The 23347-nt window shown below is 62.0% G+C and overlaps 2 protein-coding genes across 2 annotated transcripts; one reads left to right on the forward strand and one right to left on the reverse strand.

Annotated features, from left to right (window-relative positions):
* Nucleotides 1-447: 447 nt before the first annotated feature.
* On the reverse strand, nt 448-6270 carry LOC311197691 (uncharacterized protein). The gene is made up of 9 exons (XM_084271484.1): nt 5846-6270; nt 5182-5538; nt 4616-4930; nt 3462-4482; nt 2763-3335; nt 2517-2608; nt 1291-2208; nt 813-1157; nt 448-712 (listed from the first exon to the last, which is right to left on the reverse strand). The coding sequence occupies exons 1-9, from the start codon at nt 5910-5912 to the stop codon at nt 609-611; spliced, it is 3792 nt and encodes a 1263-aa protein (XP_084127610.1). The 5' UTR covers nt 5913-6270; the 3' UTR covers nt 448-608.
* A 223-nt stretch (nt 6271-6493) lies between these two features.
* On the forward strand, nt 6494-10573 carry LOC311197692 (uncharacterized protein; the record flags this gene model as incomplete). The annotated part of the gene is made up of 6 exons (XM_084271485.1): nt 6494-6694; nt 7394-7871; nt 7999-8188; nt 8635-8677; nt 8902-9357; nt 10248-10573. 5 exons carry the CDS (start codon nt 6494-6496, stop codon nt 9028-9030), a joined length of 1041 nt encoding a protein of 346 aa, XP_084127611.1. The 3' UTR covers nt 9031-9357; nt 10248-10573.
* Nucleotides 10574-23347: the final 12774 nt, after the last annotated feature.

The raw sequence follows: 23347 nt of genomic DNA on the forward strand, positions 1-23347 counted from the left end.
TTCCCTTTTCCTGCCCTCGGAGCCCAAAGTCGGGGCAGTGCCGATCGCTTGGCGAGCCGCTGCTCGGGCAGCTCAGCCTCTTCCCGCGGCCGCTCTCCGGTGAGTCCGGGGCGGGGCGGCGGCGGCAGCCCCCCGCCAGCCCTCCCGCTCCCCGGCCCCGCTGCCCGCTGCTGCCCGGGGGGGATGGCGGGGCAGAGGCCCGGCCGCCGCAGCAGATCGCCGTGCTGGCGGGCCGGGAGAGAGAAAGAGCGGCGCGGGGTTGGGGAGGGGGGGTCTTTCCTTCCTCCTCCGGCCCCTGCTGGGGCTGCCGGGGCCCGGGCGGGCGGCGTGCGCAGCGCCGAGCCCCGGGGTGCGCAGCGCCCAGCCCGCCGAGCGCGGCCGTGCGAGCCGCGGGCAGCAGCGGGCAAGCGGGAGCGGCGGCGCGGAGCAGCCCACGGCAGCTTGTGCAGCCCACGGCAGCTTGTGCAGCCCAGCCGCTTTATTTCCCGGCGCGCAGGACAAGAGCGGCGGCAGCCGAGCCCCGGGACACGCTCCCGGCGCTGAGCCTGGAGGGGCTGGGGGCTGGCACGGAGCGCTGGGCCGGGGGCGCGGCCCTGGCGAGTCCCTCCTCATGCCCCCCCGCGCTTGAAGAGGAAGAGGAGGAGGCCGCCGAGGAGCCCCTTCTCCAGCAGGATGCCAATCCACAGGACCGGGCTGGACAGGACGTTCACACCTGCGGTGGGGAGAGGGGACCTGAGTGGCCGGGGCTCCAGGACAGGCGTCCTGCAGCCCCCTGACACCGCGGGGACCCACCGGCTCTCACCCGGCTCTACCTGGCTGGGACGACCCCCTCGGTCCCTCGTTGCCAGGGGTGATGATCTGCAGGGTGGTTTTCCCATCTATGGGGCTCTGGCCATCGTGCACCACCCGGCAGGTGAACACAGTGCCGCCCTTCTCTGCTGTTGCTTGGACCTCCAACTGGCTCTTCTGCTCAAAGAAGCCCGAGGGGAGCTCCTCTGGCTGGGAGGTGTTTCCTGCCTTCACCTCCGTCCCGTTCTCCAGCCAGGTGATGTTCACGTCTCCTGGGTAAAACCCTTCCACGTGGCAGGTGATGGTCACGGTCTTGTTCACCTCCACAGGGCTCGGTGGGTCAGAGGACACGCGGATGCTGGGGGAGACTGGGAAGAGAGGCAGAGCCTGCTGACAGGGTCCCCCAGCTCCAGTGCCCGCAGGGTGCCCCGGCCCCGCCTCAGGACCCCCAGCCCCACAGGATCTGGACACCCCGAGCGCCGGTCCCCACCCAGCCCTCACCTCGCAGGACTCGGCTGAGCTGGTGCTCTGCCCTCAGCGGGTCCTTCAGCGTCGGGTGCCGCACGTCACAGATGAGCCGCGAGCGGACATCGTCCTTCCGCAGCGTCACCTTCACCGTGCTGGACATGCTGTAGGAGGAGCTTGTCTGCCCAGGGGTGATCTCTGTCTGCTCTCCTGAGATCCCAGACTCGTCCTTGAGCCATTTCACACAGATGTCTTTGGGGAAGAACCCTCCGGCCGTGCAGGTGAAAGTCACCGACTGCCCTGGCTTCACTCTCTGGCTGGGCCCGGACACGACCGGGTGGGTGGGTCTGGCTGCAGGGAGAAGCATGGGGCCATCAGACCAGGCTCTGCCACCCCTCATGGCCCCAAAGCTGAAGGGAGTGCGGTGTCCTGGGTGGGCACAGATGGGCCTGGGCATGGCCCATGGGACCCTCTCCTGGGACCAGCCCCTGAGCCCCTTCCCTGTCCCACTCACCCAGAGCAGAGCCCACCAGGCTGGGCTGGGCTGTGCCCAGCTGGCTGGTTCCCTCTGGGAGCTGCTCTGGGAGCCCCACTCACCGTGTACAGACACCACTGTGCCCTTTCCACGCTGGATCACCTCTACACCTGTCACTGTTCTGCGGAACTTCACACAGTAATAGGTGCCGGAATCCTCGGGTTGAGCGTTGCTGATGGAGATGCTGAAGTCTGTGTCAGACCCACTCACTTCCCTCGTCACTCGGGGGAAGAAGCCACTATTGCCATAGACAGTCTCGCTCCCACTGCCCCAGCCCTTCAGCCACATCACAGGACCGATGATGGTTTTGTCTCCAGACACAGTGCAGGTCAGGTTGATCATCCCTCCCGCAGTCACCACCACCTTGTCCTGGGGCTGCTCCACCTTGAAGCCCTGACCCGTCTCCTGGGCACCTGCACCTGGTAAACAGGAACAGGAGGTCTGGGGGCTGATGAGGGTCACTGGAGCTCAGGGCAGGGGACAGAGACATGTCCCTGTCCTTCACTCCCCGCTGCTTCAAGCAGTGCTGGGCACTGGGAGGGCCTGTGGCTCCCGGGATGTGCTGGAGAAAACCTCACTCTGGTTGGTTGGGGATACAAGCAAGCTGGAAGGGAGGCAGAGAGAAGAGCCCCAGATGTGCACAGGCACAGGGGAGGATTGTCTTGCCAGCTGCACAGGGCAGCGTGCCCTGGGAAAGGTGCTGGGGCTCTGCAGGGCCCCCACTCACCTGGAGCTCTCTGGAGCAGGAGCAGCATCCAGCTGGTGAGGAAGAGTGTCCCCAGCACCGGAGCCATGGTGTTTGCCAAATTCTGCTCCCCACTGGCTCAGCTGGGCTCGCAGCTCAGCTGGGTTAACTCAGCTGGGTGGGATGCTGTGCTCTCTGCTGGCAAAGAGGAAGGAAGGGGCTTATTGCAGGCCAAGTTCCTCCACAGACCCCTTGCACAAGTCAGAACCAGTTCCCCAGTGTTCCCACCATCTTGTGTCACGACACTGGTCCCCAGCAGTGATGTCAGTCCCACTCCCCTGCGGATGTTTGCCAGGGCCACGGGCACCAGGCAGCCAGCGAGCGGGACCCCAGTGATGCACCACGCTCCCCCCGGCGTGGCCAGGCGGCAGCTCAGCACCCAGGGGTGTCAGGGGACACCCAGCCCTTGCCGGCAGGAGCGGGACACGGGCTGGTGTCTGCGGTGGAGCCGTGGAGCAGAGCTCGCCCAGGACGGCTTCAGCTGAGCCCCCTGCAGCCAGCTGGGAGCTCCGGCCGGCTCCCGGAACCGGGGCGGGAGGGAGGGAGGGAGGGGGAGCCGCTGCCCTGCCCCGTGCCCCGCTCAGCGCCTCGGGGTCGGGACGGACCCCTCGGGTGACGATGCCCTCGGGTGACGATGCCCTCGGGTGCCGATGCCCTCGCGTGGTGACGATGCCCTCGGTGGGCGCAGCTCCCGGCCGGCTCTGCCGTCGCCCTCCGCCCGCCCCGGGGCCGGCGCTGGAAGCGGGACCAGCCCGCGGCCGCTCGGCTCCACTTCCTGCCCAGCTTCTCCTTTCCCTTTTCCTGCCCTCGGAGCCCAAAGTCGGGGCAGTGCCGATCGCTTGGCGAGCCGCTGCTCGGGCAGCTCAGCCTCTTCCCGCGGCCGCTCTCCGGTGAGTCCGGGGCGGGGCGGCGGCGGCAGCCCCCCGCCAGCCCTCCCGCTCCCCGGCCCCGCTGCCCGCTGCTGCCCGGGGGGGATGGCGGGGCAGAGGCCCGGCCGCCGCAGCAGATCGCCGTGCTGGCGGGCCGGGAGAGAGAAAGAGCGGCGCGGGGTTGGGGAGGGGGGGTCTTTCCTTCCTCCTCCGGCCCCTGCTGGGGCTGCCGGGGCCCGGGCGGGCGGCGTGCGCAGCGCCGAGCCCCGGGGTGCGCAGCGCCCAGCCCGCCGAGCGCGGCCGTGCGAGCCGCGGGCAGCAGCGGGCAAGCGGGAGCGGCGGCGCGGAGCAGCCCACGGCAGCTTGTGCAGCCCACGGCAGCTTGTGCAGCCCAGCCGCTTTATTTCCCGGCGCGCAGGACAAGAGCGGCGGCAGCCGAGCCCCGGGACACGCTCCCGGCGCTGAGCCTGGAGGGGCTGGGGGCTGGCACGGAGCGCTGGGCCGGGGGCGCGACCCTGGCGAGTCCCTCCTCATGCCCCCCCGCGCTTGAAGAGGAAGAGGAGGAGGCCGCCGAGGAGCCCCTTCTCCAGCAGGATGCCAATCCACAGGACCGGGCTGGACAGGACGTTCACACCTGCGGTGGGGAGAGGGGACCTGAGTGGCCGGGGCTCCAGGACAGGCGTCCTGCAGCCCCCTGACACCGCCGGGACCCACCGGCTCTCGCCCAGCTCTACCTGGCTGGGACAACCCCCTCGGTCCCTCGTTGCCAGGGGTGGTGATCTGCAGGGTGGTTTTCCCATCCATGGGGCTCTGGCCATGGTGCACCACCTGGCAGGTGAACTGGGAGCCGTTTTTCTCCGCTGTTGCTTGGACCTCCAACTGGCTCTTCTGGTCAAAGAAGCCCTGAGGAGGGTCCTGCAACCAGGAGATGTTCTCAGCCTTTATGTCTGTCCCATTCTCCAGCCAGGTGATGCTCACGCGTCCTGGGTAAAACCCTTCCACGTGGCAGGTGATGGTCACGGTCTTGTTCACCTCCACAGGGCTCGGTGGGTCAGAGGACACGCGGATGCTGGGGGAGACTGGGAAGAGAGGCAGAGCCTGCTGACAGGGTCCCCCAGCTCCAGTGCCCGCAGGGTGCCCCGGCCCCGCCTCAGGACCCCCAGCCCCACAGGAACTGGACACCCCGAGCGCCGGTCCCCACCCAGCCCTCACCTCGCAGGACTCGGCTGAGCTGGTACTCTGCCCTCAGCGGGTCCTTCAGCGTCGGGTGCCGCACGTCACAGATGAGCCGCGAGCGGACATCGTCCTTCCGCAGCGTCACCTTCACCGTGCTGGACATGCTGTAGGAGGAGTTTGAGCGCCCAGCAGTGACCTTGAGTGGATTATATGAGATCCCAGACTTGTTCTTGAGCCATTTCACACGGATGTCTTTGGGGAAGAACCCTCCGGCCGTGCAGGTGAAAGTCACCGACTGCCCTGGCCTTGCTCTGCGGGCAGGTCCAGACACGACTGGGTGGGTGGGTCTGGCTGCAGGGAGAAGCATGGGGCCATCAGACCAGGCTCTGCCACCACTCATGGCCCCAAAGCTGCAGGGAGCGGGGTGTCCTGGGTGGGCACAGATGGGCCTGGGCATGGCCCATGGGACCCTCTCCTGGGACCAGCCCCTGAGCCCCTTCCCTGTCCCAATCACCCAGAGCAGAGCCCACCAGGCTGGGCTGGGCTGGGCTGTGCCCAGCTGGCTGGTTCCCTCTGGGAGCTGCTCTGGGAGCCCCACTCACCGTGTACAGACACCTCTGTGCCCTTTCCACGCTGGATCACCTCTTCACCTGTCACTGTTCTGCGGAACTTCACACAGTAATAGGTGCCGGAATCCTGGGGTTGAGCGTTGCTGATGGAGATGTTGAAGTCTGTGCTGGACCCAATTACTGCCTTCGTCACACGGGGGAAGGAGCCCGTCTCGGCATAGACAGTCTCGTTCCCACTGCCCCAGCCCTTCAGCCACCTCACGGGACCGACAATGGTTTTGTCTCTGGACACAGTGCAGGTCAGGTTGATCATCCCTCCTGCAGTCACCACCACCTTGTCCTGGGGCTGCTCCACCTTGAAGCCCTGAACTGTCTCCTGGGCACCTGCACCTGGTGAACAGGAACAGGAGGTCTGGGGTCTGATGAGGGGCACTGGAGCTCAGGGCAGGGGACAGAGACATGTCCCTGTCCTTCACTCCCCGCTGCTTCAAGCAGTGCTGGGCACTGGGAGGGCCTGTGGCTCCCGGGATTTGCTGGAGAAAACCTCACTCTGGTTGGTTGGGGATACAAGCAAGCTGGAAGGGAGGCAGAGAGAAGAGCCCCAGATGTGCACAGGCACAGGGGAGGATTGTCTTCCAGTTGCACAGAGCAGCATGCCGTGGGAAAGGTGCTGGGGCTCTGCAGGGCCCCCACTCACCTGGAGCTCTCTGGAGCAGGAGCAGCATCCAGCTGGTGAGGAAGAGTGTCCCCAGCACCGGAGCCATGGTGATTGCCAAGTTGTGCTCCCCACTGGCTCAGCTGGGCTCGGCTCTGCACAGCTCGGTTGGGTTAACTCAGCTGGGTGGGATGCTGTGCTCTCTGCTGGCAAAGAGGAAGGAAGGGGCTTATCGCTGGCTGAGTTCCTCCACGGAACCGTTGCACAGGTCCTAGTCAGTACCCCAGTGTTTCCAGCACCCTGTGGCACCATGCTGGTCCCCAGCAGTGATGTCAGTCCCACTCCCCTGCGGATGTTTGCCAGGGCCACGGGCACCAGGCAGCCAGCGAGCGGGACCCCAGTGATGCACCACGCTCCCCCCGGCGTGGCCAGGCGGCAGCTCAGCACCCAGGGGTGTCAGGGGACACCCAGCCCTTGCCGGCAGGAGCGGGACACGGGCTGGTGTCTGCGGTGGAGCCGTGGAGCAGAGCTCGCCCAGGACGGCTTCAGCTGAGCCCCCTGCAGCCAGCTGGGAGCTCCGGCCGGCTCCCGGAACCGGGGCGGGAGGGAGGGAGGGAGGGAGGGGGAGCCGCTGCCCTGCCCCGTGCCCCGCTCAGCGCCTCGGGGTCGGGACGGACCCCTCGGGTGACGATGCCCTCGGGTGACGATGCCCTCGGGTGCCGATGCCCTCGCGTGGTGACGATGCCCTCGGTGGGCGCAGCTCCCGGCCGGCTCTGCCGTCGCCCTCCGCCCGCCCCGGGGCCGGCGCTGGAAGCGGGACCAGCCCGCGGCCGCTCGGCTCCACTTCCTGCCCAGCTTCTCCTTTCCCTTTTCCTGCCCTCGGAGCCCAAAGTCGGGGCAGTGCCGATCGCTTGGCGAGCCGCTGCTCGGGCAGCTCAGCCTCTTCCCGCGGCCGCTCTCCGGTGAGTCCGGGGCGGGGCGGCGGCGGCAGCCCCCCGCCAGCCCTCCCGCTCCCCGGCCCCGCTGCCCGCTGCTGCCCGGGGGGGATGGCGGGGCAGAGGCCCGGCCGCCGCAGCAGATCGCCGTGCTGGCGGGCCGGGAGAGAGAAAGAGCGGCGCGGGGTTGGGGAGGGGGGGTCTTTCCTTCCTCCTCCGGCCCCTGCTGGGGCTGCCGGGGCCCGGGCGGGCGGCGTGCGCAGCGCCGAGCCCCGGGGTGCGCAGCCCCGCTGGGCTCTGCTTGGGGCAGAGGGTTTTGGGGGCTGGGACGGAGCTTTCGGGCTGTTCATCCTTGTTGAGAGATGGCTCCTGGCGGGCTGAGCACAGCCCTGGCCTGTGAACCCCCTTTCCTTGCAGACCCCGGTGATCCTGGTTCGTGTTGTTAGCTCAGTGCCGGGGTATTAATGTTTAACAGCGCTTGGGAGTTTTTCCCTGCCTGGAATTCCCCTTGACTCCCTCTATACCGCTCTGAACTACAAACAGCTGCAGTGACTCCTCTTAATACCACGACAGGGGATGCAAATTAGCCCCTTGTTCATTTTTAACCTGGCTTCTGCAGCTCCCAGTCCTGCCTCTTGTGTCTGCCGTATCTCAGCTGCTGCAAGCTCGGAGCAAGCTGGGGCTGCTCTGCCCGTGCCACTCGGGGGGAGTACAACAAGCCCTCACCTCGCTGCATCGCTCAGCCCCTGCCCTCCTGTCGCTGCTGCCAGGTGCAGGTGCCCAGGAGATGGGTCAGGGCTTCAAGGTGGAGCAGCCCCAGGACAAGGTGGTGGTGACTGCGGGAGAGACGATCAACCTGACCTGCACTGTGTCTGGAGACACAACCATCATCGGTCCCGTGAGGTGGCTGAAGGGCTGGGGCAGTGGGAGCGAGACTGTCTATGCCGATCGGGGCTCCTTCCCCCGTGTGACGAGGGCAGTGAATGGGTCCAGCACAGACTTCAACATCTCCATCAGCAACGCTCAACCCGAGGATTCCGGCACCTATTACTGTGTGAAGTTCCGCAAGTCACTGACAGATGGTGTTGATGAGGTGTTCCAGCGTGGAAAGGGCACAGAGGTGTCCCTGCATGGTGAGCGCAGGCCAGCAGGACACTGCTCCTGAGGACCCCTCCCCACGGCCCCCACCCTGCCTGCGGTGGGGTCCCACGCTGCCCTACACCCACCACCCTCTCCTTGCTCTGCCTTGTATCTCCACAGGGTCAGCCCTGGTTCCCATTATGGTGGCTGCAGCTGTACTTCTCTTCCTCCTCCTTGTCCTCTGCACCGTCTTTTACATGCACAGGAGGAAGTGCAGGGACAAGGCAAAGAGACCATGTCCAGCCAGTCCAGCAGCTGTGCGCAACTTCTCCCCGATGCCAAAGCGCCGTGAGACCAACGGCACCCCCAGGTTTGTACCCAGCACCCCCAGGTTCACACCTACCTCATCTTCCTTCTGCACCTTGAGATGTGTGATCTACCTTATCCACCTGCCTTATCTTGGTTTCCTCTCCCTCTGGAGCAGTAATTTTCCCTAGAAATGGTCCTTTACTCACAGGTGCATCACTGTGCTCCTCCTGCTTCTCTCTGTGTTACACAGGAGCACACAGCAGGGAGCACCCAGCACCAGGCAGCTCCCTGCTAGCCCCTCACCACAGTGTCTGAGCCCAGCACAGGCATGCAGACATTGTCCCTCTCTTTTGCCTTCTGTGTGGGTGTCATGTGTGGCCACGTGCTGCAGAGCCCAGCTACAACTCAGGAGGGCAACTGAGGAGTGCTGTGCTGAGTGGCAGGGGGCTGGGAGGGGCAGAGCGGGGGCAGCTGCCTTTAGCTCTAACAGCTTTCCTTCTCTCCCAGCAGCAAAGTCCTGGATGCAGAGACCTCACATCAACCCAGCCAGGTATGAGCTGCCTGTCAGTAGAGGGGAAGAGCAGCCTGTGCTGATGTCCTGCCATACAGGGACTCTGCAAGGCTCTGGGGCCAGGGTGGGCATTGGCTGAGCAGCAAGCGGCCCTGGCATGCTCTGCACCGTGGCACCACTGTCACAGCTCGACCCTGCTGTTAGGGTGATTTTTGCGTGATTTATCTTGGGCCAGCACTAACCATTCGTGTGCACTTCTGCAGCAACGCAGCAAGGAGGACAGTGACATCCAGTATGCCGATCTCCAGCTCCTGCCCCAGGCTGCAGGGCACGGCAGGAGCCCCGGCGCAGCCTGCTCCGAGTACGCCAGCGTCATGGTAGCTGCCAAGTGATGTGTGGCACTGCAGCCTGCGCGGCCACAGAGCCCGTTTCGGGGAGGAGGCAGGGCCGTTTCTGCAGGGGGCAATAAAGATGTAGATCTGTTTGCATGGCATACTCCTGCCCAAGCTTGTCACGCTTGGCAAAACTCCCTCCATTTGTTGCCGTCTCGGTGGCTGCGCAGGGCAGGGTGAGGCTGGGGGCTGGACCTGCCACGCTGGGGCTCAGCAGCAGCTCTCCCAGGACACAGTGGCTGTCTCCAACACAGGATCAGGCCGTAGGGATGAGCACCTCTGCCTTGTGCAAGCTGTGCAGTGCCAGTGGCTCCAGGAGGACTCCAGGTATGCCTTGTCTCTACCAGCACGAGCCACCACTGGCACCTTCCCAGCTCAACCTGCCCATAATTTCTGCTATTTTGTCCTTGCATCAAGCCCACCCTCATTACAGCCAGCAAACAGCCATGCCATCCTGGCACTGTGCTCAGAGCAAGAGCAATAGTGCTCGTCTTCTGGGGTCCTGGGAGACACATGCCCTCTGCAGCCCCGTGCCAGCTCACCCTGTGCTTGTGCAGAGCCCCACGGGCAGCTCCCCCCTCCCAGCCTGTCCCTGGGGCAGGGCAGCTGCCCGGCTCCCACCAAACCCGCATCTTCTGACCATGTGTGGGGCAGTTCTTGGGAACAGCCCTTGGTGTTGCTTTGCTCACGGGAGGAGGACCAGCCCTTGCCTGCCCTCCCAAAGGGGCATGCTCCGTGCATGTTCCCTACTCCATGCAAATCTCCTGCTCTCTGCTCATCCCCTGCTCCACACCCCCTGCTCCGTGCTCCTCCCCTGCTTCATGCACATCTGCTTTGTGCACATCTGTCACGTGTGCATCACATGCCCCATGCACGTCTCCTGCTCTGTGCACTTCTGCTCTCTGCATGTCTCCTGCTCACATCTCCCGCCCCATGCGTGTCTCCTGCTCACATCTCCTGCTCTCTGCATGTCTCCTGCTCACATCTCCTGCCCCATGCGTGTCTCCTGCTCACATCTCCTGCCCCATGCGTGTCTCTTGCTCACATCTCCCGCCCCATGCACGTCTCCTGCTCACATCTCCCGCCCCATGCACGTCTCCTGCTCACATCTCCTGCCCCATGCATGTCTCCTGCTCACATTTCCTGCCCCATGCGTGTCTCCTGCTCACATCTCCTGCCCCGTGCACATCTCCTGCCCCGTGCACATCTCCCTGCAGACATCCTCAGTCCTCACCTCCAAGAGGAGCAGGCCCTTGGCTGAGGATGGACACCCTGGGTTTGCCCGCTCCACACCAGGCTCCGCTGCAGCACCCAGGCACAACCCAGCACGATGGGCTCCCACACACCCACCCGGGGTGGTGGGTGCTCCCGCCGCACGCAGACACCCCCCTTTGCGGGTGTGGGCTGAGGGTGAACCTTGCTTTTCAGGCAGAGGAAGCTGCTCCTCCTGCTGCTGCCCGTAACCTTGAAAGCTGCTGCTCTTGTCAGTTCCCAACTTCAGCTACTTTTTACCATGAAATTAAAAAAAGGAGAAGTGAAACAAGACAGCGTGAAATAGCGTGTGTGAACCCAGGGGAGCCATGTCTGCCAGCACAGACCCTCTCAGAGAGCTCCTACCAGGGGAGAGGAGTCACTACTGAAATTCGTTTGCATGCCTGGGTAAGTGTCCCCTGCTCTGGGGGGGACGTGCCCTGGGGAGAGTTTTGAGTCATTTCTTTCTGGAGGGGGGCACTCAGAACCCCGTGGGGACAGTGGGGAACGGGGCAGGAGGAAGTTTGTGAGGGCAGGGATTTGTCACCCTCAGCACACACTCCCAAGCCTGGTCCCTTCTTGCATCAGCCCCAGCAGAGGGGCTGCAGTGTGGGGATACCAGCGTGAAGCCCCCAGCAGTGCTGCATCCCAAACGGAGCCTCAACCCCACTGGGAAGTGATTCATTTGCTGGTCCAAGGCGGTGGCTGATGGGTCTCTGGGAGGGCAGGACACCGAAGCCGGCACAAAGCTCACGTCAGGCTTGCAAGAGGGAGTATGTAAAATAGGTGGGTGAGACGAAACCAGGGATAGACCTCACAGGCATGGGGAACTGAAATTCAGGGGGATTTAGGACTTTTTAAGTACCGTCTGGCTTGGGGCGGGGCGGGGTGGGGGGAAATCCAGTTTGATATAAGCATATGCAAAGCGAGCAGAGCACCATGGAGCGCTCTGCACCTAGGAAAGGGCCCAGGTCTGCAGCTTACTGCCCAGAGGAGGGATTTGGTGGTTATTATAGGAAAATCCTTTAAGCCACCAGCCCGGGGTGTGCCGGCAGTGAAAGCACAAACAGGCGCCTGAGCGTGGACACAAGGTAGGAGTGTGCTGGGGGGGCACCTGGCTTGGGGGGCACCTCGCTTGGGGGGCACCTGGCTTCGGGGGGAACACCTCTCTTTGGGGGCAGTGCCGGGTGGTGCCAGGGCTGGGGATTGACTGCTTTGTCCATGCTGGTTTCCTGGTGCCGTTGGCTGTCCCGTCCCAGTGAGTCACCCTCCGGCTGCGTGAGCGAGAAGGGCAGGAGCTTGTGCTGTGTGCAGAGCTGCCGTGGCTGGGGTGGGCGTGGGGCAGTGGTGGGGCTGGTACGTGATGGGTTCCTCCTGCCTGCAGCCGGGACCCGGAAAAGGCAGCTTCAGCGTGTGGAGCAGCGGTAGTGGCTGTACATGTGGTGGGGAGAGGCTCAGCGTCCCAGTCAGGGAGGGACACACCAGCTCCAGACAGGGTTTGGGCTGTGTCCCAGCACCAGACCCCCTGCATGGGCACCCCGGAGCAGTGCTGTGCTGGGCCAGGGTACAGTGGAATGGGTGAGGCCGTGGTGGTGTGTCTGGAAAACAGGCCTGGCAGTGCCCACTGCCACGATGAGAAGCTCCCGGCACGGGGGTGGTGTGGGGGGGTTAGCTGGGCTTTTGGGTGAAGGGATGGGACCTTGTGGTCAACCAGAAGGGCTGGGAAGAGGCTGAGCTGGGCTGCACTGTGGTAGGGGTCTGCGTGGCCCCATCCCAGGGAGAGGTAGAGAGTGGGACCCAGGGAAGAGCCAGGGGATGCTCAGGGGCTGCCCGCTCCCAGCGCTGGGAGGTGGGAGGTGGCTCCTGGAAGTTCCAAGGCAGGAGGGCTGGTGGAGGCTGGAAGTGGTGGTGTGTGCCGTGCTGTGCCATGCTGTGCTGTGCCATGCTGTGCCGTGCTGTGCCGTGCTGTGCCGTGCCATGCTGTGCCATGTGATGCTGTGCTGTGCCATGCTGTGCCGTGTTGTGCCATGCCATGCTGTGCTGTGCCATGTGATGCCGTGCTGTGCCGTGCTGTGCCATGCTGTGCTGTGCCATGCTGTGCTGTGCCGTGCTGTGCCATGTTGTGCCATGCTGTGCCATGTTGTGCCGTGCCGTGCTGTGCCATGCTGTGCTGTGCCATGCTGTGCCGTGCCGTGCTGTGCCATGTTGTGCCATGCTGTGCCATGCTGTTCCGTGCCAGGGAGCTGGCGTGGGAGACACAGGCTGTGCCAGCAGGGAGCACAAGCCTCAAATGGAAAACATGGAACAACAGGAGCGATTAGTCTGGAGAGTGTGACTGGTGGATGAGGCTGGCCCTGGCACCAAGGGACGGGGGACAATGGTTTAATTAATGCTGAGAAAGAGCATGGTCTCACCTAGCATGTGGGGTGGCTGAAGCAGGAGGGTGTGGGTGTCTCCTTGGTGTTTGGAGGGACAACAGGAGAGGCCTGGCAGTGCTCACTGGGGAGCAGGACAAAGCTGAGCTTGTGCTGGAGCCAGGGCTGAGCAAGGAGAAAAGGGGAGAGATGGAGATAAATGCCTCATGCCCTGCCCTGGGATGCTCCAGCTCCGTGGCAAGCAGCAGAGCCCCCCAACACTGGCAGTGCCTCTCACAGGGACGGGTGCCCAGGGGCCATCGTGTCTCCCAGTATTGCCTCAGCTTGTTCCCCCCAGCCAGTGACCCAGCCAAGGGCGTGTGGCTCTGTCAGCGAACCACAGGCTGTTTTGGGTTGGCAGGGACCTCAAATCCCATCTGGTACTGGGGACCCAAGAGCTGGATGCTGTGCTGCAGGGGTGTCTCACCAGAGCAGAGCTGAGGGGCAGAATCACCTCCCCTGACCTGCCACCAAATTAGTTAGGCACCCTTAGTGAAGCTATGCTGGCTGTCATCAATCACCTCCTTTCTTTCCATGTGCCTGAGCGTAGTTTCCAGTTGTCCCAAATGCCCTTGTGCTCCTGCTGTGTCCCCATCCCTGTCTCCATCCTTGTCCTTGCCACTGTGAGACCATGGTGGCCACAAGCCCTTCCCAGGGACAGACAGGCTGGTCCCTTTGCACATCAGCACTGGCCAAACAGCCATGGGTCCAAGAGCATCCGATGGCACAGGGACCCCACGGGGCCCACATGATGCCACAGGCACCCAGTGACACCTTGAGCACCCTGTGATGCCACTGGAGACCAGGGGATGCCGTGGGGACCCTAACATGCCATGGGGACCAGGTAATGCCATGGGAGCCCACGATGCCCAGGGGGTTGCTCTGACTGTGCCAGGACACTGATGGGAGCAGCATGAGGAGCTGGAGGAATGCCTGGGGTGCTTTAAGGGGTTTGGAAAGGGCAAGAGGGTCACAGGGACACTGCGAATGTCTCCAAGAGATGCCACACGGGTCTCTCTTGTGCCTGCTGACTGCTCTGAGCTGAACTGGAGAGAGAAGCCCTGGGACACTGCATGGCCAGACCAATTCCAGCCCCACCAGTTCCAAACCCAGCAGCTCATCCCATCCCTCTGCAGATGCCCGTTTCTCCTACTTTCCCTCAGAAGGCAAGGGACGAGGACGAAGTAAAACGGTGACATGCTTTACGCTGCTCCTGATGTATTTCACGTCTTACTTATTGAATCTTATTCCCCAGTTTCATGGTTATGGTGGATTTTTATTAAAGGGGATAAACAGGTCTGGGATTTGGGGTTGTCATAGGAACTGTTTCGGTGCCGCAGCCTCCCTGCCAGCCCTGTCCTTTCCCTGGGTTCCTGATGCAGTGAGGGCTCTCAGCAGCAGAGCAGAGATTTCTCTGGCTGCCCAAATTATGGGACAATCACGGCCTGGCACAGGGGCAGCCTGTGAGACCACCTGGGGAGGGGGTTCTCTGCAGCCTGGCCCTGGGAAGTGAACCAGGGCTTTAGGCTGCAGGCTGCAGTCCAGGGCTTTAAGTGGAAGAGAGGTGGAGGTGTGTGGAGGATGCTGCCTGCCCGTGTGGATTCTCTGGTGTCTAATAGGAGGTTGTGGTATCACAGGCATTGCTTCTGGGAACCCCTCTGCCCCACCTGGCATCATTTCCATTTAACCCTTGGAGCTGAGGGGGGCACGGGGCAGACTGGGAGCTGCCCTCTGCCCATTCCCCATCTCTCCTATCGCAGGCAGTGAAAATGAAAAGTGTCAAAGGCATTTTAAACCTGCAGATTGAAAAGGAAATCCTTTGCACCCAACACTCCTTTGGCCCATGCAGCCCTTCGCTGCAGGATGTTGTGGAGGCCAAAGTTCTGGTAATGATTAAAGAGGGATTTCCAGGACCACGGGATGAACAGGAACATCCATTGCTTAACAAAGACTCGCTTTGTGCTTTTGGTGTTTGACAGGACTTTGCTCAGGGACAATCACCCTCCAGAGCTGGCACGGGGTGAGCAGATCCAGCTGCCACGCTTGGTGCTGCCAGCACCTGAGAGAGAGTCCCAGGGTGGGCAGGAAGAGTGTCCTGCCTGTGCTGGGGATGCCTGGGGGCTTCTCGTGTTGGATCAAACAACGATGGTGTATTTGAGTGGTCCTGGTGCCCTGATATCCACACATGCATCACACCCCAAGCAGGCCACGTGTGCTCCCAGGGATGCTCCAGTGGGTGTCACTGGGGGGGGGGGCGGGGAAAGAGACAGGGGCTGCCTCCCAGGATGGGGAAACTCTTTGGGGGTGCCCCTTCTTGTGGTGGTGCAGGGCAGGGTGCCAGCAAGGGCAGGATGCTGTGGGTTTCCCCAGGGCTCCCCACTCCTCCCGGCACAGAGCGACCTTAAAGCTGAGCTGCGCTTGGCCACAGCCCCGGTGCTGGCAGCGGCCTGAGCGCGGCACAGGCATCGCTCTGAGGAGAAGAGCAGGGAAAGGAAAAAATATTTAGAGAGACAGGAGAAGGGGGAAAGCAGGCGCTGCAGGAGGGAGTCACGGCGCGGCCTGAAAGCGGACTCTCAGTTGGCTTTTGTTCACCCGGGACGTGCCCAGCGGTGCTGCCAGCACCCAGGAGCTGTGCCGGCGCCGGCGGTTCCCAGCATGGTGTGGCCAGGCCAGCCCGCTGCTCCAGCAGCCTGCACGGCGCCTTGGCCCAGCGACCAGGCCCATGGCCAGGCCCGTTACCAGGATGCGGCCCCTGCAGCAGGGAGCTCCATGGGCCCGGCTCGGCCCGGTGCTGCGGGCCATGGGGTGGGCAGTGCGGCAGGATCAACAACGCGCCTGCTAAAATAATTGCTCCTGACAGATCCATTTCTTCCGCAAGCTTCAGCCTTAATTTTATAATGGCACCGGTAACCATGGCAACGTGTAAAAATAACGGATCCCCAAGCCCAGCAGATTCTCCGTAAACAGCTCTGGGAGCCCAGGGAGTCCCTGGCTGGGTGGGCAGCAGCAGCCCCTTGCCCGCGGCGCTGCCATGGCCTGGCTGCCTGTGCCTGGGGTAGTGTTTGGGTTGGGATTCACCCAATGACTAATTAGTAGTGTTAACTGCTTAGGCCCTGGGATGATGATTTCGTTTGCTAATCCTTGAGGCTAGGCAGGGCTCGCAGGGACTAATTGGGTGGATATCATTAATGCTGGCGGTCAGGAGCTGCTGTTAAAGGGCTGCAGTGAAGGCTGGAGCATCCCTCATGCGGGTCGCAGGAGGTGCCTTGCCGCCGGTTCTCCGGGTTCCCTCTTGGCACCCAAGACCCAGCACGGTGCTGGCGGCTGCCGGAGGCTGCGCAGAGCTCAGACCCTGCAGAGCCCAGAGCTCAGACCTTGCCCCGCTGCGCAGGCATGCACATGTGTGCACACACATGCAAACACATACACATGCGTGTGCACACACGTGTATATGCGTGCCCACACATGCCACACGCGTGCACCCTCCCCTTAGCAGACATCAGCTGGTGATGACGCGTACCTCAGCTCAGATGTCTCTGCCCACCACTGCCAGTAGATAATCCCAGGCAATAGTTTCTGCCCTGCAGACCCTCTAGCCCCCTGACCCCCCTCCGCTGCCCAGCCCCATGCTGTGCTGGCCCCGCCAGCCTCCAGGCCCAGCTCCGCAGCAGGATGGCACCGCTTCACAACTCGGATTTGCAGCTCCTTATCGAGGCCAGGCCAGACCCTTGGGACCGCTGCAGGCACCAGCAGCGTGGTGGATCTCGCGGAGCCGGAATTAATTCTTGTGCTTTTTGTGGCCTGCAGCTTAAAAAAACCCCAAACAACCCCCAAAAAAAGGACAAAGCGACACAAGGGCCTTGCAGAAGCATTATCCTCAAGCTCCCAGCAGCAGGACCAGCATGACCCCAGTCCCGCAGAGATGGCAGTGCTGGTTCAAGCAGCATGGATGTGCCTGGTCTCAATGGGGCCAAAACAAACAGCCCCACGCTCTGGCACACGGCCCCAGGCTGCTGCAGGGACAGCATGGGGTCAGGGACAGCACGGGGACAGGCACCATGGGGAAAGCATGTAGACAGGGACAGCATGGGGATGGGGAGAGCATGGGGACAGCCACCACAGGGACAGCCCAGTGTCAGGGCTGGGGCTGGTCCTGGCAGTGCTGGAGGCTGGTCAAGACAGCATCACCTCCCTCCAGGGCTGAGGCTGGCCGTTTTGGGGGGGGGATTCCCCCCTACATCCCAGGTGCTGTGCAGTTGTGGTTTCTGCTTTGACATGTTACATACAGCAACTTTCACACATAACCTCAGTAAAAGCCCTCACTGGCCCACAGCCAGGCTGTTATCTCTCATCACTGTCAGCAGCACCACATCCCCCACACCCAGTTCAGTCTTCCCACCTCCAAAGCAGCGAGTGCCTCGCTGACCAAGGTCCAACAGCACAAATTCCCCCCCCATCTCATTTCCCCCCTTCCCCAGCCTGGGCTTCAAAGCCCCACAGCCACCCCGGTGCCTCCAGCCAGAGCTGTGATGAGCAGGAAGCGATGCCCTGAGATAGCTTAACTTGATAAATCCCCTCACATTAGCATTTTTCTTTCCATCTGCAGCTGCCGCAGGACTTATCAGGCAGCCCAGCCTGCAATGAGTTAGAGCAGCCCTGCCTGGGAGCGTGCAGAGCATTATCTGCTCTTGCAGCACTGGATGCGCTTTCATGATAACAATTTGCAATCAACAAAGAACTATGAGATGATGCAGAAAAAAAAGGAAGAAATAGGCAGAAGAAAGCTGAGATGATATCACTCCTCCTTTGGCCAGGCTCCTCACCCTGCCACGGTCCTAGCAGTGCTGCCAAGGGGAGAGCAAGGTCTTCTCTAGCATCGCTCTGTGAGGCTCCAGGCACCCACCGGTCCCTGGTGCATGCCTGCGCCTGCGTTAAGAGCAGGGGGCAGCTGGAGGAGGATGGGCTGTGTCTGACACAGGGAACCAGCAGCAGCAGGGACCTGGCCTGCTGGGGAGAGCCAGCCCTGCAGGGGCTGGAGAGGGAGGAGGCAGTTTGCCTGGTAGCAGTGTGACAAGGAGTCCTGTTAGCCCCTGGTACACAAATTTGGCTGTGGGGAGCTGCCTGTGCATCATGAGACTTTGGGTACCGGCACTGCCACCGCAGCCCCACGGGGCAGCACGGTGCCCAGCAGAGCTGGGCCCCTCCAGAGCAGGGATGGAGCTTTCAGCCCAAACAGCTCCTAGGAGCCCACCAGCAATGAACACCCAGCTCTGAAATGTCCCCTGCATGGCTGGAGCTCCCTGCCTGCCCTCCTCTCCCCACCACTTTCTCCTCCACAGCACCACTGCTCCTGGTGCTGAGCACCCCCTCCTTGCCCAGCCCAGGGAGGGGAAGGGTCCCAAAGCAGGCACGGGGGCTGCCTGTGGCTCTGGACCCCACGAGAGCTGGGACAAGCCCTAGCCATGCCCCCAGGCACTGCATCCCCCACAACCCCTAAGCTTTGCATCTGCTGACACAAGGGGTGCAGGATTGGGGCCACCCTGTGCCCCGCAGTGAGTTGCCCTGGGTGGGAGCTGCCTCATGCCCTGGTCCCCATCCCTGCACCTTACACACTTTGCAGACACAGGAGGCTGCAGTGTGGGACTGCTTGGGCTTTGCTCAGCTGCTGCACCCATGGCCAGTGAGCAAACAGTCCTCCAGAGCAAGGGGCAGGACCCTGCCTGTGAACAAAGGTCATCACAACCCTCCAAGTACTGACTGCAGCTAACTGGGCAGCACAGCCAGTCCTGCCAGGCCCCATCCTTCCGAGCCCCCCCCCCCCCCCCGCAGCCAGGGCTTCCCAGCCTGTCAGCAGTTTCCCCCTAGACCCCTGTCCCTCTGCCCATCACCTTCAGGTCAACCGGGGCTGCTCCCAGACCAGGCACAGGATATAAACCACCTTTCCTGCTCTGACACAGCCAGGAGGAATTCCCCCCCAGTCGGAAGTGTTCAGGGCTGTGTTAAGGAAGCCTGGCTGAGTTACCAGGTTTGCAGCTCCCTGCGGGGTGCTGCTGCTGAGCAGGAGCAGCCCAGGAGCATTGCATAGCCCTGGGACAGGTGAGCTGCAGTGAGGAAATAGTCCCCACTGCAGCCCACGTGCTTCTTGCTTTGCTCGGTGGATGGTGGTAGATGGTCTGGTGCCAGCTGGGCTCTGCCACCGCTGCCAAATGGGCTTTGGGCAGTGGTGTGTGAATGCCACGAAGGCACTTGGAGCATTGTTCTGCCCCAGTGCAGGTGAGCTCCAGGCAGGCAGTGCTGGCATCCATCCTCCGTCCTCCCCGAGAGTCAGTTTATGGACTTAGAGAGGACCGACTGATGCCAGCAGAGCACTAAAATCAAGTGGGTTGCAATTAGGAACCCCCCATCAAGGAGCCTGTGGTAACAGGCGGTGGGTCCTACCAGCACAGGCAGAGGTGGGCCCCTCAGTAAATCCCCTGCACTCAGGAGGGTCTCCTCCCTGCTCGTCCCCAGCACCATCTGCACCACCGAGGCCCAAGAGTTCAGACAAGGACTGGAGACATCTCAGCTCAGCCCCAAATCGTGCAATAAAAGCTTGACCAAAGCAACCACAGGCAGCTCCCACAAGCACAGCTGCCCCCTCCCCAAAGATCCAGCAGCCCCCACTGCCCTTTCACTGGCAATCACAGCCTTAACGAAGCACTTGCAGCTCGTTCCCCACCCCCAGGGCCTCTCCCATATAAAGGGGTGGCTGGGTGCCCTCCACCTCCAGCTGTGAGGTGTTTGTGGTGGTGGGTCCTGCAGCAGCAGCACCAGCACATGGTGACCAGACAGGTATGAAACACACCTTTCCTAAACCAGTGTTTGCAGGGCTGGGGTGCTCTGGCTGTGGGTGCCTTTGCCCCTTCCCCAGGTCCTGGTCTGGCTGCTCCTCATGAACAGGCTGTGGGTCACTTCTTTCTGTTCTCTGTTAACATATTGCTTGTTACGAGTTAGCATCAGATAAACTAATTTAAGCTCCTTCTGTACTGGATGTCTTGGATTAAATTGGCATGGTACCTAATGAAGCTGAAGCTCCATTTGTTGTGCTGGAAGCCCTAAATATCAGCAGTGTAATTGGTGCTACCTACTTTACAAGACATTTGTGTGGGGTTTTTTTGTTCCCCCAGCTAAAAGCCCTGTGAGGGCGTTGACTCTGAAGCCTGAGGGTTGTAGGATGTGTTCACCTGGCTCAGAGGTTGGAGTGGTCTTGAAATGTGGCTCTGGAGCTGGGGGAATAGGTGGGGTGAGTGTCCCCAGCCCCAGGCATGTGCAGCTCTCTGGTTGTGGGGAGGGTGTGCTGGCTTCTGTGCATGGGAGCAGCCCTCATGTGGGTGCTGAGGCTGAGCTTCCCGCTCTGATGTGGCTTCGCACCTTGTTTGGTTGGGTGAACTATGAAAGCAGCATCTCTTGGGTGCTGGGCCACTGGATGAGATTGGATTTCCCCAGGGCAGCACTGCCTTCATGGGGGTGTGGGGTGGGTTATTTAGGCTTGCTGTGGAGGACTCCTGTGGGTGCTTGCTGCTCACTGGTGCCTGGGCAGGATTCCCCACCCATGGCCCCAGACCAGCACTACTGGATGCTGGATTTAAGGAGCTTTCTAGACCGATGTCCAGAGCATTGCTGTTCTTTCTATGTTGATACCCAGGCTTTCCTTGCTGCTTGGGATTTTGAGGCTGAACTGAGCCCACGAGCTCTACAGTTCAGCTGGTATGACATAGCTGGGGGGTCAGGCCATAGGTAACCTTCCCAGTGTGCTGCACAACGCTGGGTGGGGGAGCAGGGATCCTGAGGGGAAATGTTCTGATGTTCTGGGCAGGGAAAACCACGGTTACCTCCATCCACTCTTAGTGGCTCATTAACAGGCCCAGGTTTGGCTCTGCAGGGCAGGAACTGAAACCTCTCCCATTTCCAGCGCCTGTGAATCCCAGTCTAGCAGAGGAGCCACCTCGGGCTATAGGTGCTGGGAGGGGATCAGACAGGTTGTTAATTAGGGAGATTAAAAAGCAGTCTGGGCAAAACCAGTGCTGCAAGACTTTCAGCTGGGATGGGGGGTGCTGCTGCCCTGGCTGGGGGTCTCTATGTGGGGAAGGATGTTTGCACAACCGGTCTTGCTGCCCATGCACAACTTCCCAGCTGAAAATGGGGAAATGGAAAAACCCTTTGGACCCTGGTTCCTGCAGTGACAGCTCTGGCTGGACCCTGAGGAGTGGACCAGAGCCCTGTGGGGGTGGGTGAGCCCAGCCCACACCACCCGCAGCATGTGCCTTCCCTGAAAAAGTGCTGTCAGCGCCGTGCAAGTTCCTCACTGGGCCTCAAAGCTCTGACAGTCAGCCTGGCCTTAAAAAAATCCCTCCTGAAACGCTGCCCCAGATTCCCTGTGTGTGCTGCTGAGCAGCTCCTGGGGCCAGGGAGACCCGGGCTCCAAAATGGCCCCTGCGGGAGCGGCGGCTTTGATCTGCAGCGTGAAGAGGCCGCGAGCGCGGCCTGGCAGCACCTGGAGCCTGGCAGTGCTGCCCGCCCTGCCAGGCCACACAGCAGCCCCTTGCTCGTGGTGGGTGTTTGGTGCAGAAGGGAGCTGCTAATGATGGTGGCGTGTCTCCCAAAACGCTGCACCCTCCCTCTGGCTCGGGCTAGCGAAGGAGTGGAGCACTCCTCTCGCTGAGGTTCGTCGCCAGCCTGAGGGGGAAAGGGCTGCCCTCCTGGGGTGCAGCCTCCAAATCCCCCTCCCCACCTCCGTGCGTGAGCAGGTCCCCGTGATGCCGAGTGGAAGGGCCGTGGGCAGGAGGGGAGGCAGCTGAGCCTGCCCATATGCTTCCTAATGGGGAGCAGTAGCAGCCTTTGCTGGGAAGCTCACGCCGCACCATCTGCTCTGCTGCGGCACCTTCTCTCACAGAGCCTGCCTGCTTTATTTTTTTCAAGCTCTAACATTCCTTCCCCAGCGCTCTGTGGTGGCTCCTTACGTACAGGCTGGCTGCGCTTCGTAATCGCCTCGAAACAGGTTGCCTGAGCCTTCCGTGCTGAGTGGGAGAACAGCCCAAGCAGGCTGCAGTCGGCCAGGTCTCCAGGAAATGTGCTGACGGAGAAAAACAACCAGGAAAGCAGCGGTGAGCAGCTGCGGCGTGGCCCCACCACCTTCCCCCTCTTGCTGGGCTCCCACTTGGTGCTCCCAGATGCAGGCTAGCTGGGGATGCCCTGCCCACGGCAGCGTAGTTGCAAGGTTACTACTGCTAATCCCACATCCCAACCCAAGTGATGATTTCCACACCGCGCTGTGTGTGCCAAAGGCCAAACCCAACTGCTCCGCTGGGTCCCTGCTGTTTGCTCATGTTCTTGCCAGCTGTGCAAGGGGAAATAAAAGCAACTGCTGCACTGGGCTCCCCAAGAGCAGCACTGGCCTTGAGTGCTTCTACAAGTAGTAGCAGCAGCGCTTGGCTAGTGTAGTTGAGTGCAGCCTCCACTGCACCTCCCTTTGGGACCCCCCCAGTGCAGCCTCCAGCTGCACTGGGGGGGTCCCAAAGGGAGGTGCAGTGGAGATGACTGGGGAAGGAGGCAAGTCCCAGCTCCCAGCAGCAATGTGAGCTAAATTAAGGCTGGATACAACACACGGGCGTAGCTGGGGCTGAGGGGGAGGCTGGTGGGGATGGGAACATGCTCAGGCTGACACTGTGTGCGGGTTGATGGTACCAAGTCTCTCTGGATATCTTTGCTGTTTGTTTGTGAGAAGCTCTAAATAAAGCTGATGGCCCCAGTGCCTGCCTGGGGAAGGAGGAGGAAGCCAGCAGCCAGTCCCCCAGTGTGGCACCCAGTGCTGGCCTCAGGGCCTGGCTCGGTGTGGGAGGGTAGTTGGGTGTGATCTGGGATGCTGTGGTATGGCTGGGTGCTACTGGGTGTGCTGGGAGTCCCTGCTTAGCCTTGGTTTGCAGAGTGTCTACCCTGTCTTGGGGTGGGCAGAGGGGAAAGGTGGGTGGTTTTGGGACCTGCCAGAGCTGTGAGATGCCAGCATCGCATCAGGCTGCATGTGAACGTGCCCATGCAAGGCATGGGGGAACAAGCTTGTCCCTGTCCTGGCCTTGCTAAAATGCTCACAGGTGGTGTGAGAAGCTCCCAGCAGCCACAGGAGAACATGTCCCTGTGCCTACCCTGGGAGGGACTTTGTCAGGGAGAAGTGGGGTGGTACAGACTGGCATCCCATGGGTGCTCATGCCTGGATGCTCTCCCTCAGCCCTATCTCCAGTTGTAGCTGTCTCATCCTCTCCTCTCCCTTCCATCCCACTGTCTCTGCTGCTCTAGAGTCTCCTCCTTGCTGTGACCCCAGCTGGTCTGTCCGTGTAGCCCCTCCAAAATGCCACTTATGCCTCTGCCATGGGCTCTGCTGGCTCAGCTGCTAGTCCTGGGGTGGCACAAACTCAGGACCTCCAAGGCTGCGTGTTCCCTGGCTCAGGGATGAGGGTTGGGTGCTGCGGCCGTGGCTGTGCCGACCCTGGCTCAGGATGCCCTGGGGTGAGCGGGTGGGATCCCCGCCACCCCCTTCGCAGCCCCGGGGTGAGCCCTACGGCCACTGAACCATCCTTCCTCTCCCCCCAGCTGCTTCCTCTGCCCTGGCCCTGCGTCCT

The sequence above is a fragment of the Gallinula chloropus genome (genome assembly GCF_964237585.1).
Source record: "Gallinula chloropus genome assembly, chromosome: 16".
NCBI classification, from domain to species: Eukaryota; Metazoa; Chordata; class Aves; order Gruiformes; family Rallidae; genus Gallinula; species Gallinula chloropus.

What these genes read in the sequence shown, in the direction of transcription:
- LOC311197691 (XM_084271484.1), bottom strand. Translation starts at nt 5,912, where the DNA reads ATGGCTCCGGTGCTGGGGACACTCTTCCTCACCAGCTGGATGCTGCTC. An exon ending in GCTCAGCCGAGTCCTGCGAG is followed by an intron (nt 4,483 to 4,615) that starts GTGAGGGCTGGG and finishes CTCTCTTCCCAG; the next exon opens with TCTCCCCCAGCATCCGCGTG. An exon ending in CCTGCTCCAGAGAGCTCCAG is followed by an intron (nt 2,209 to 2,516) that starts GTGAGTGGGGGC and finishes CCTGTTTACCAG; the next exon opens with GTGCAGGTGCCCAGGAGACG.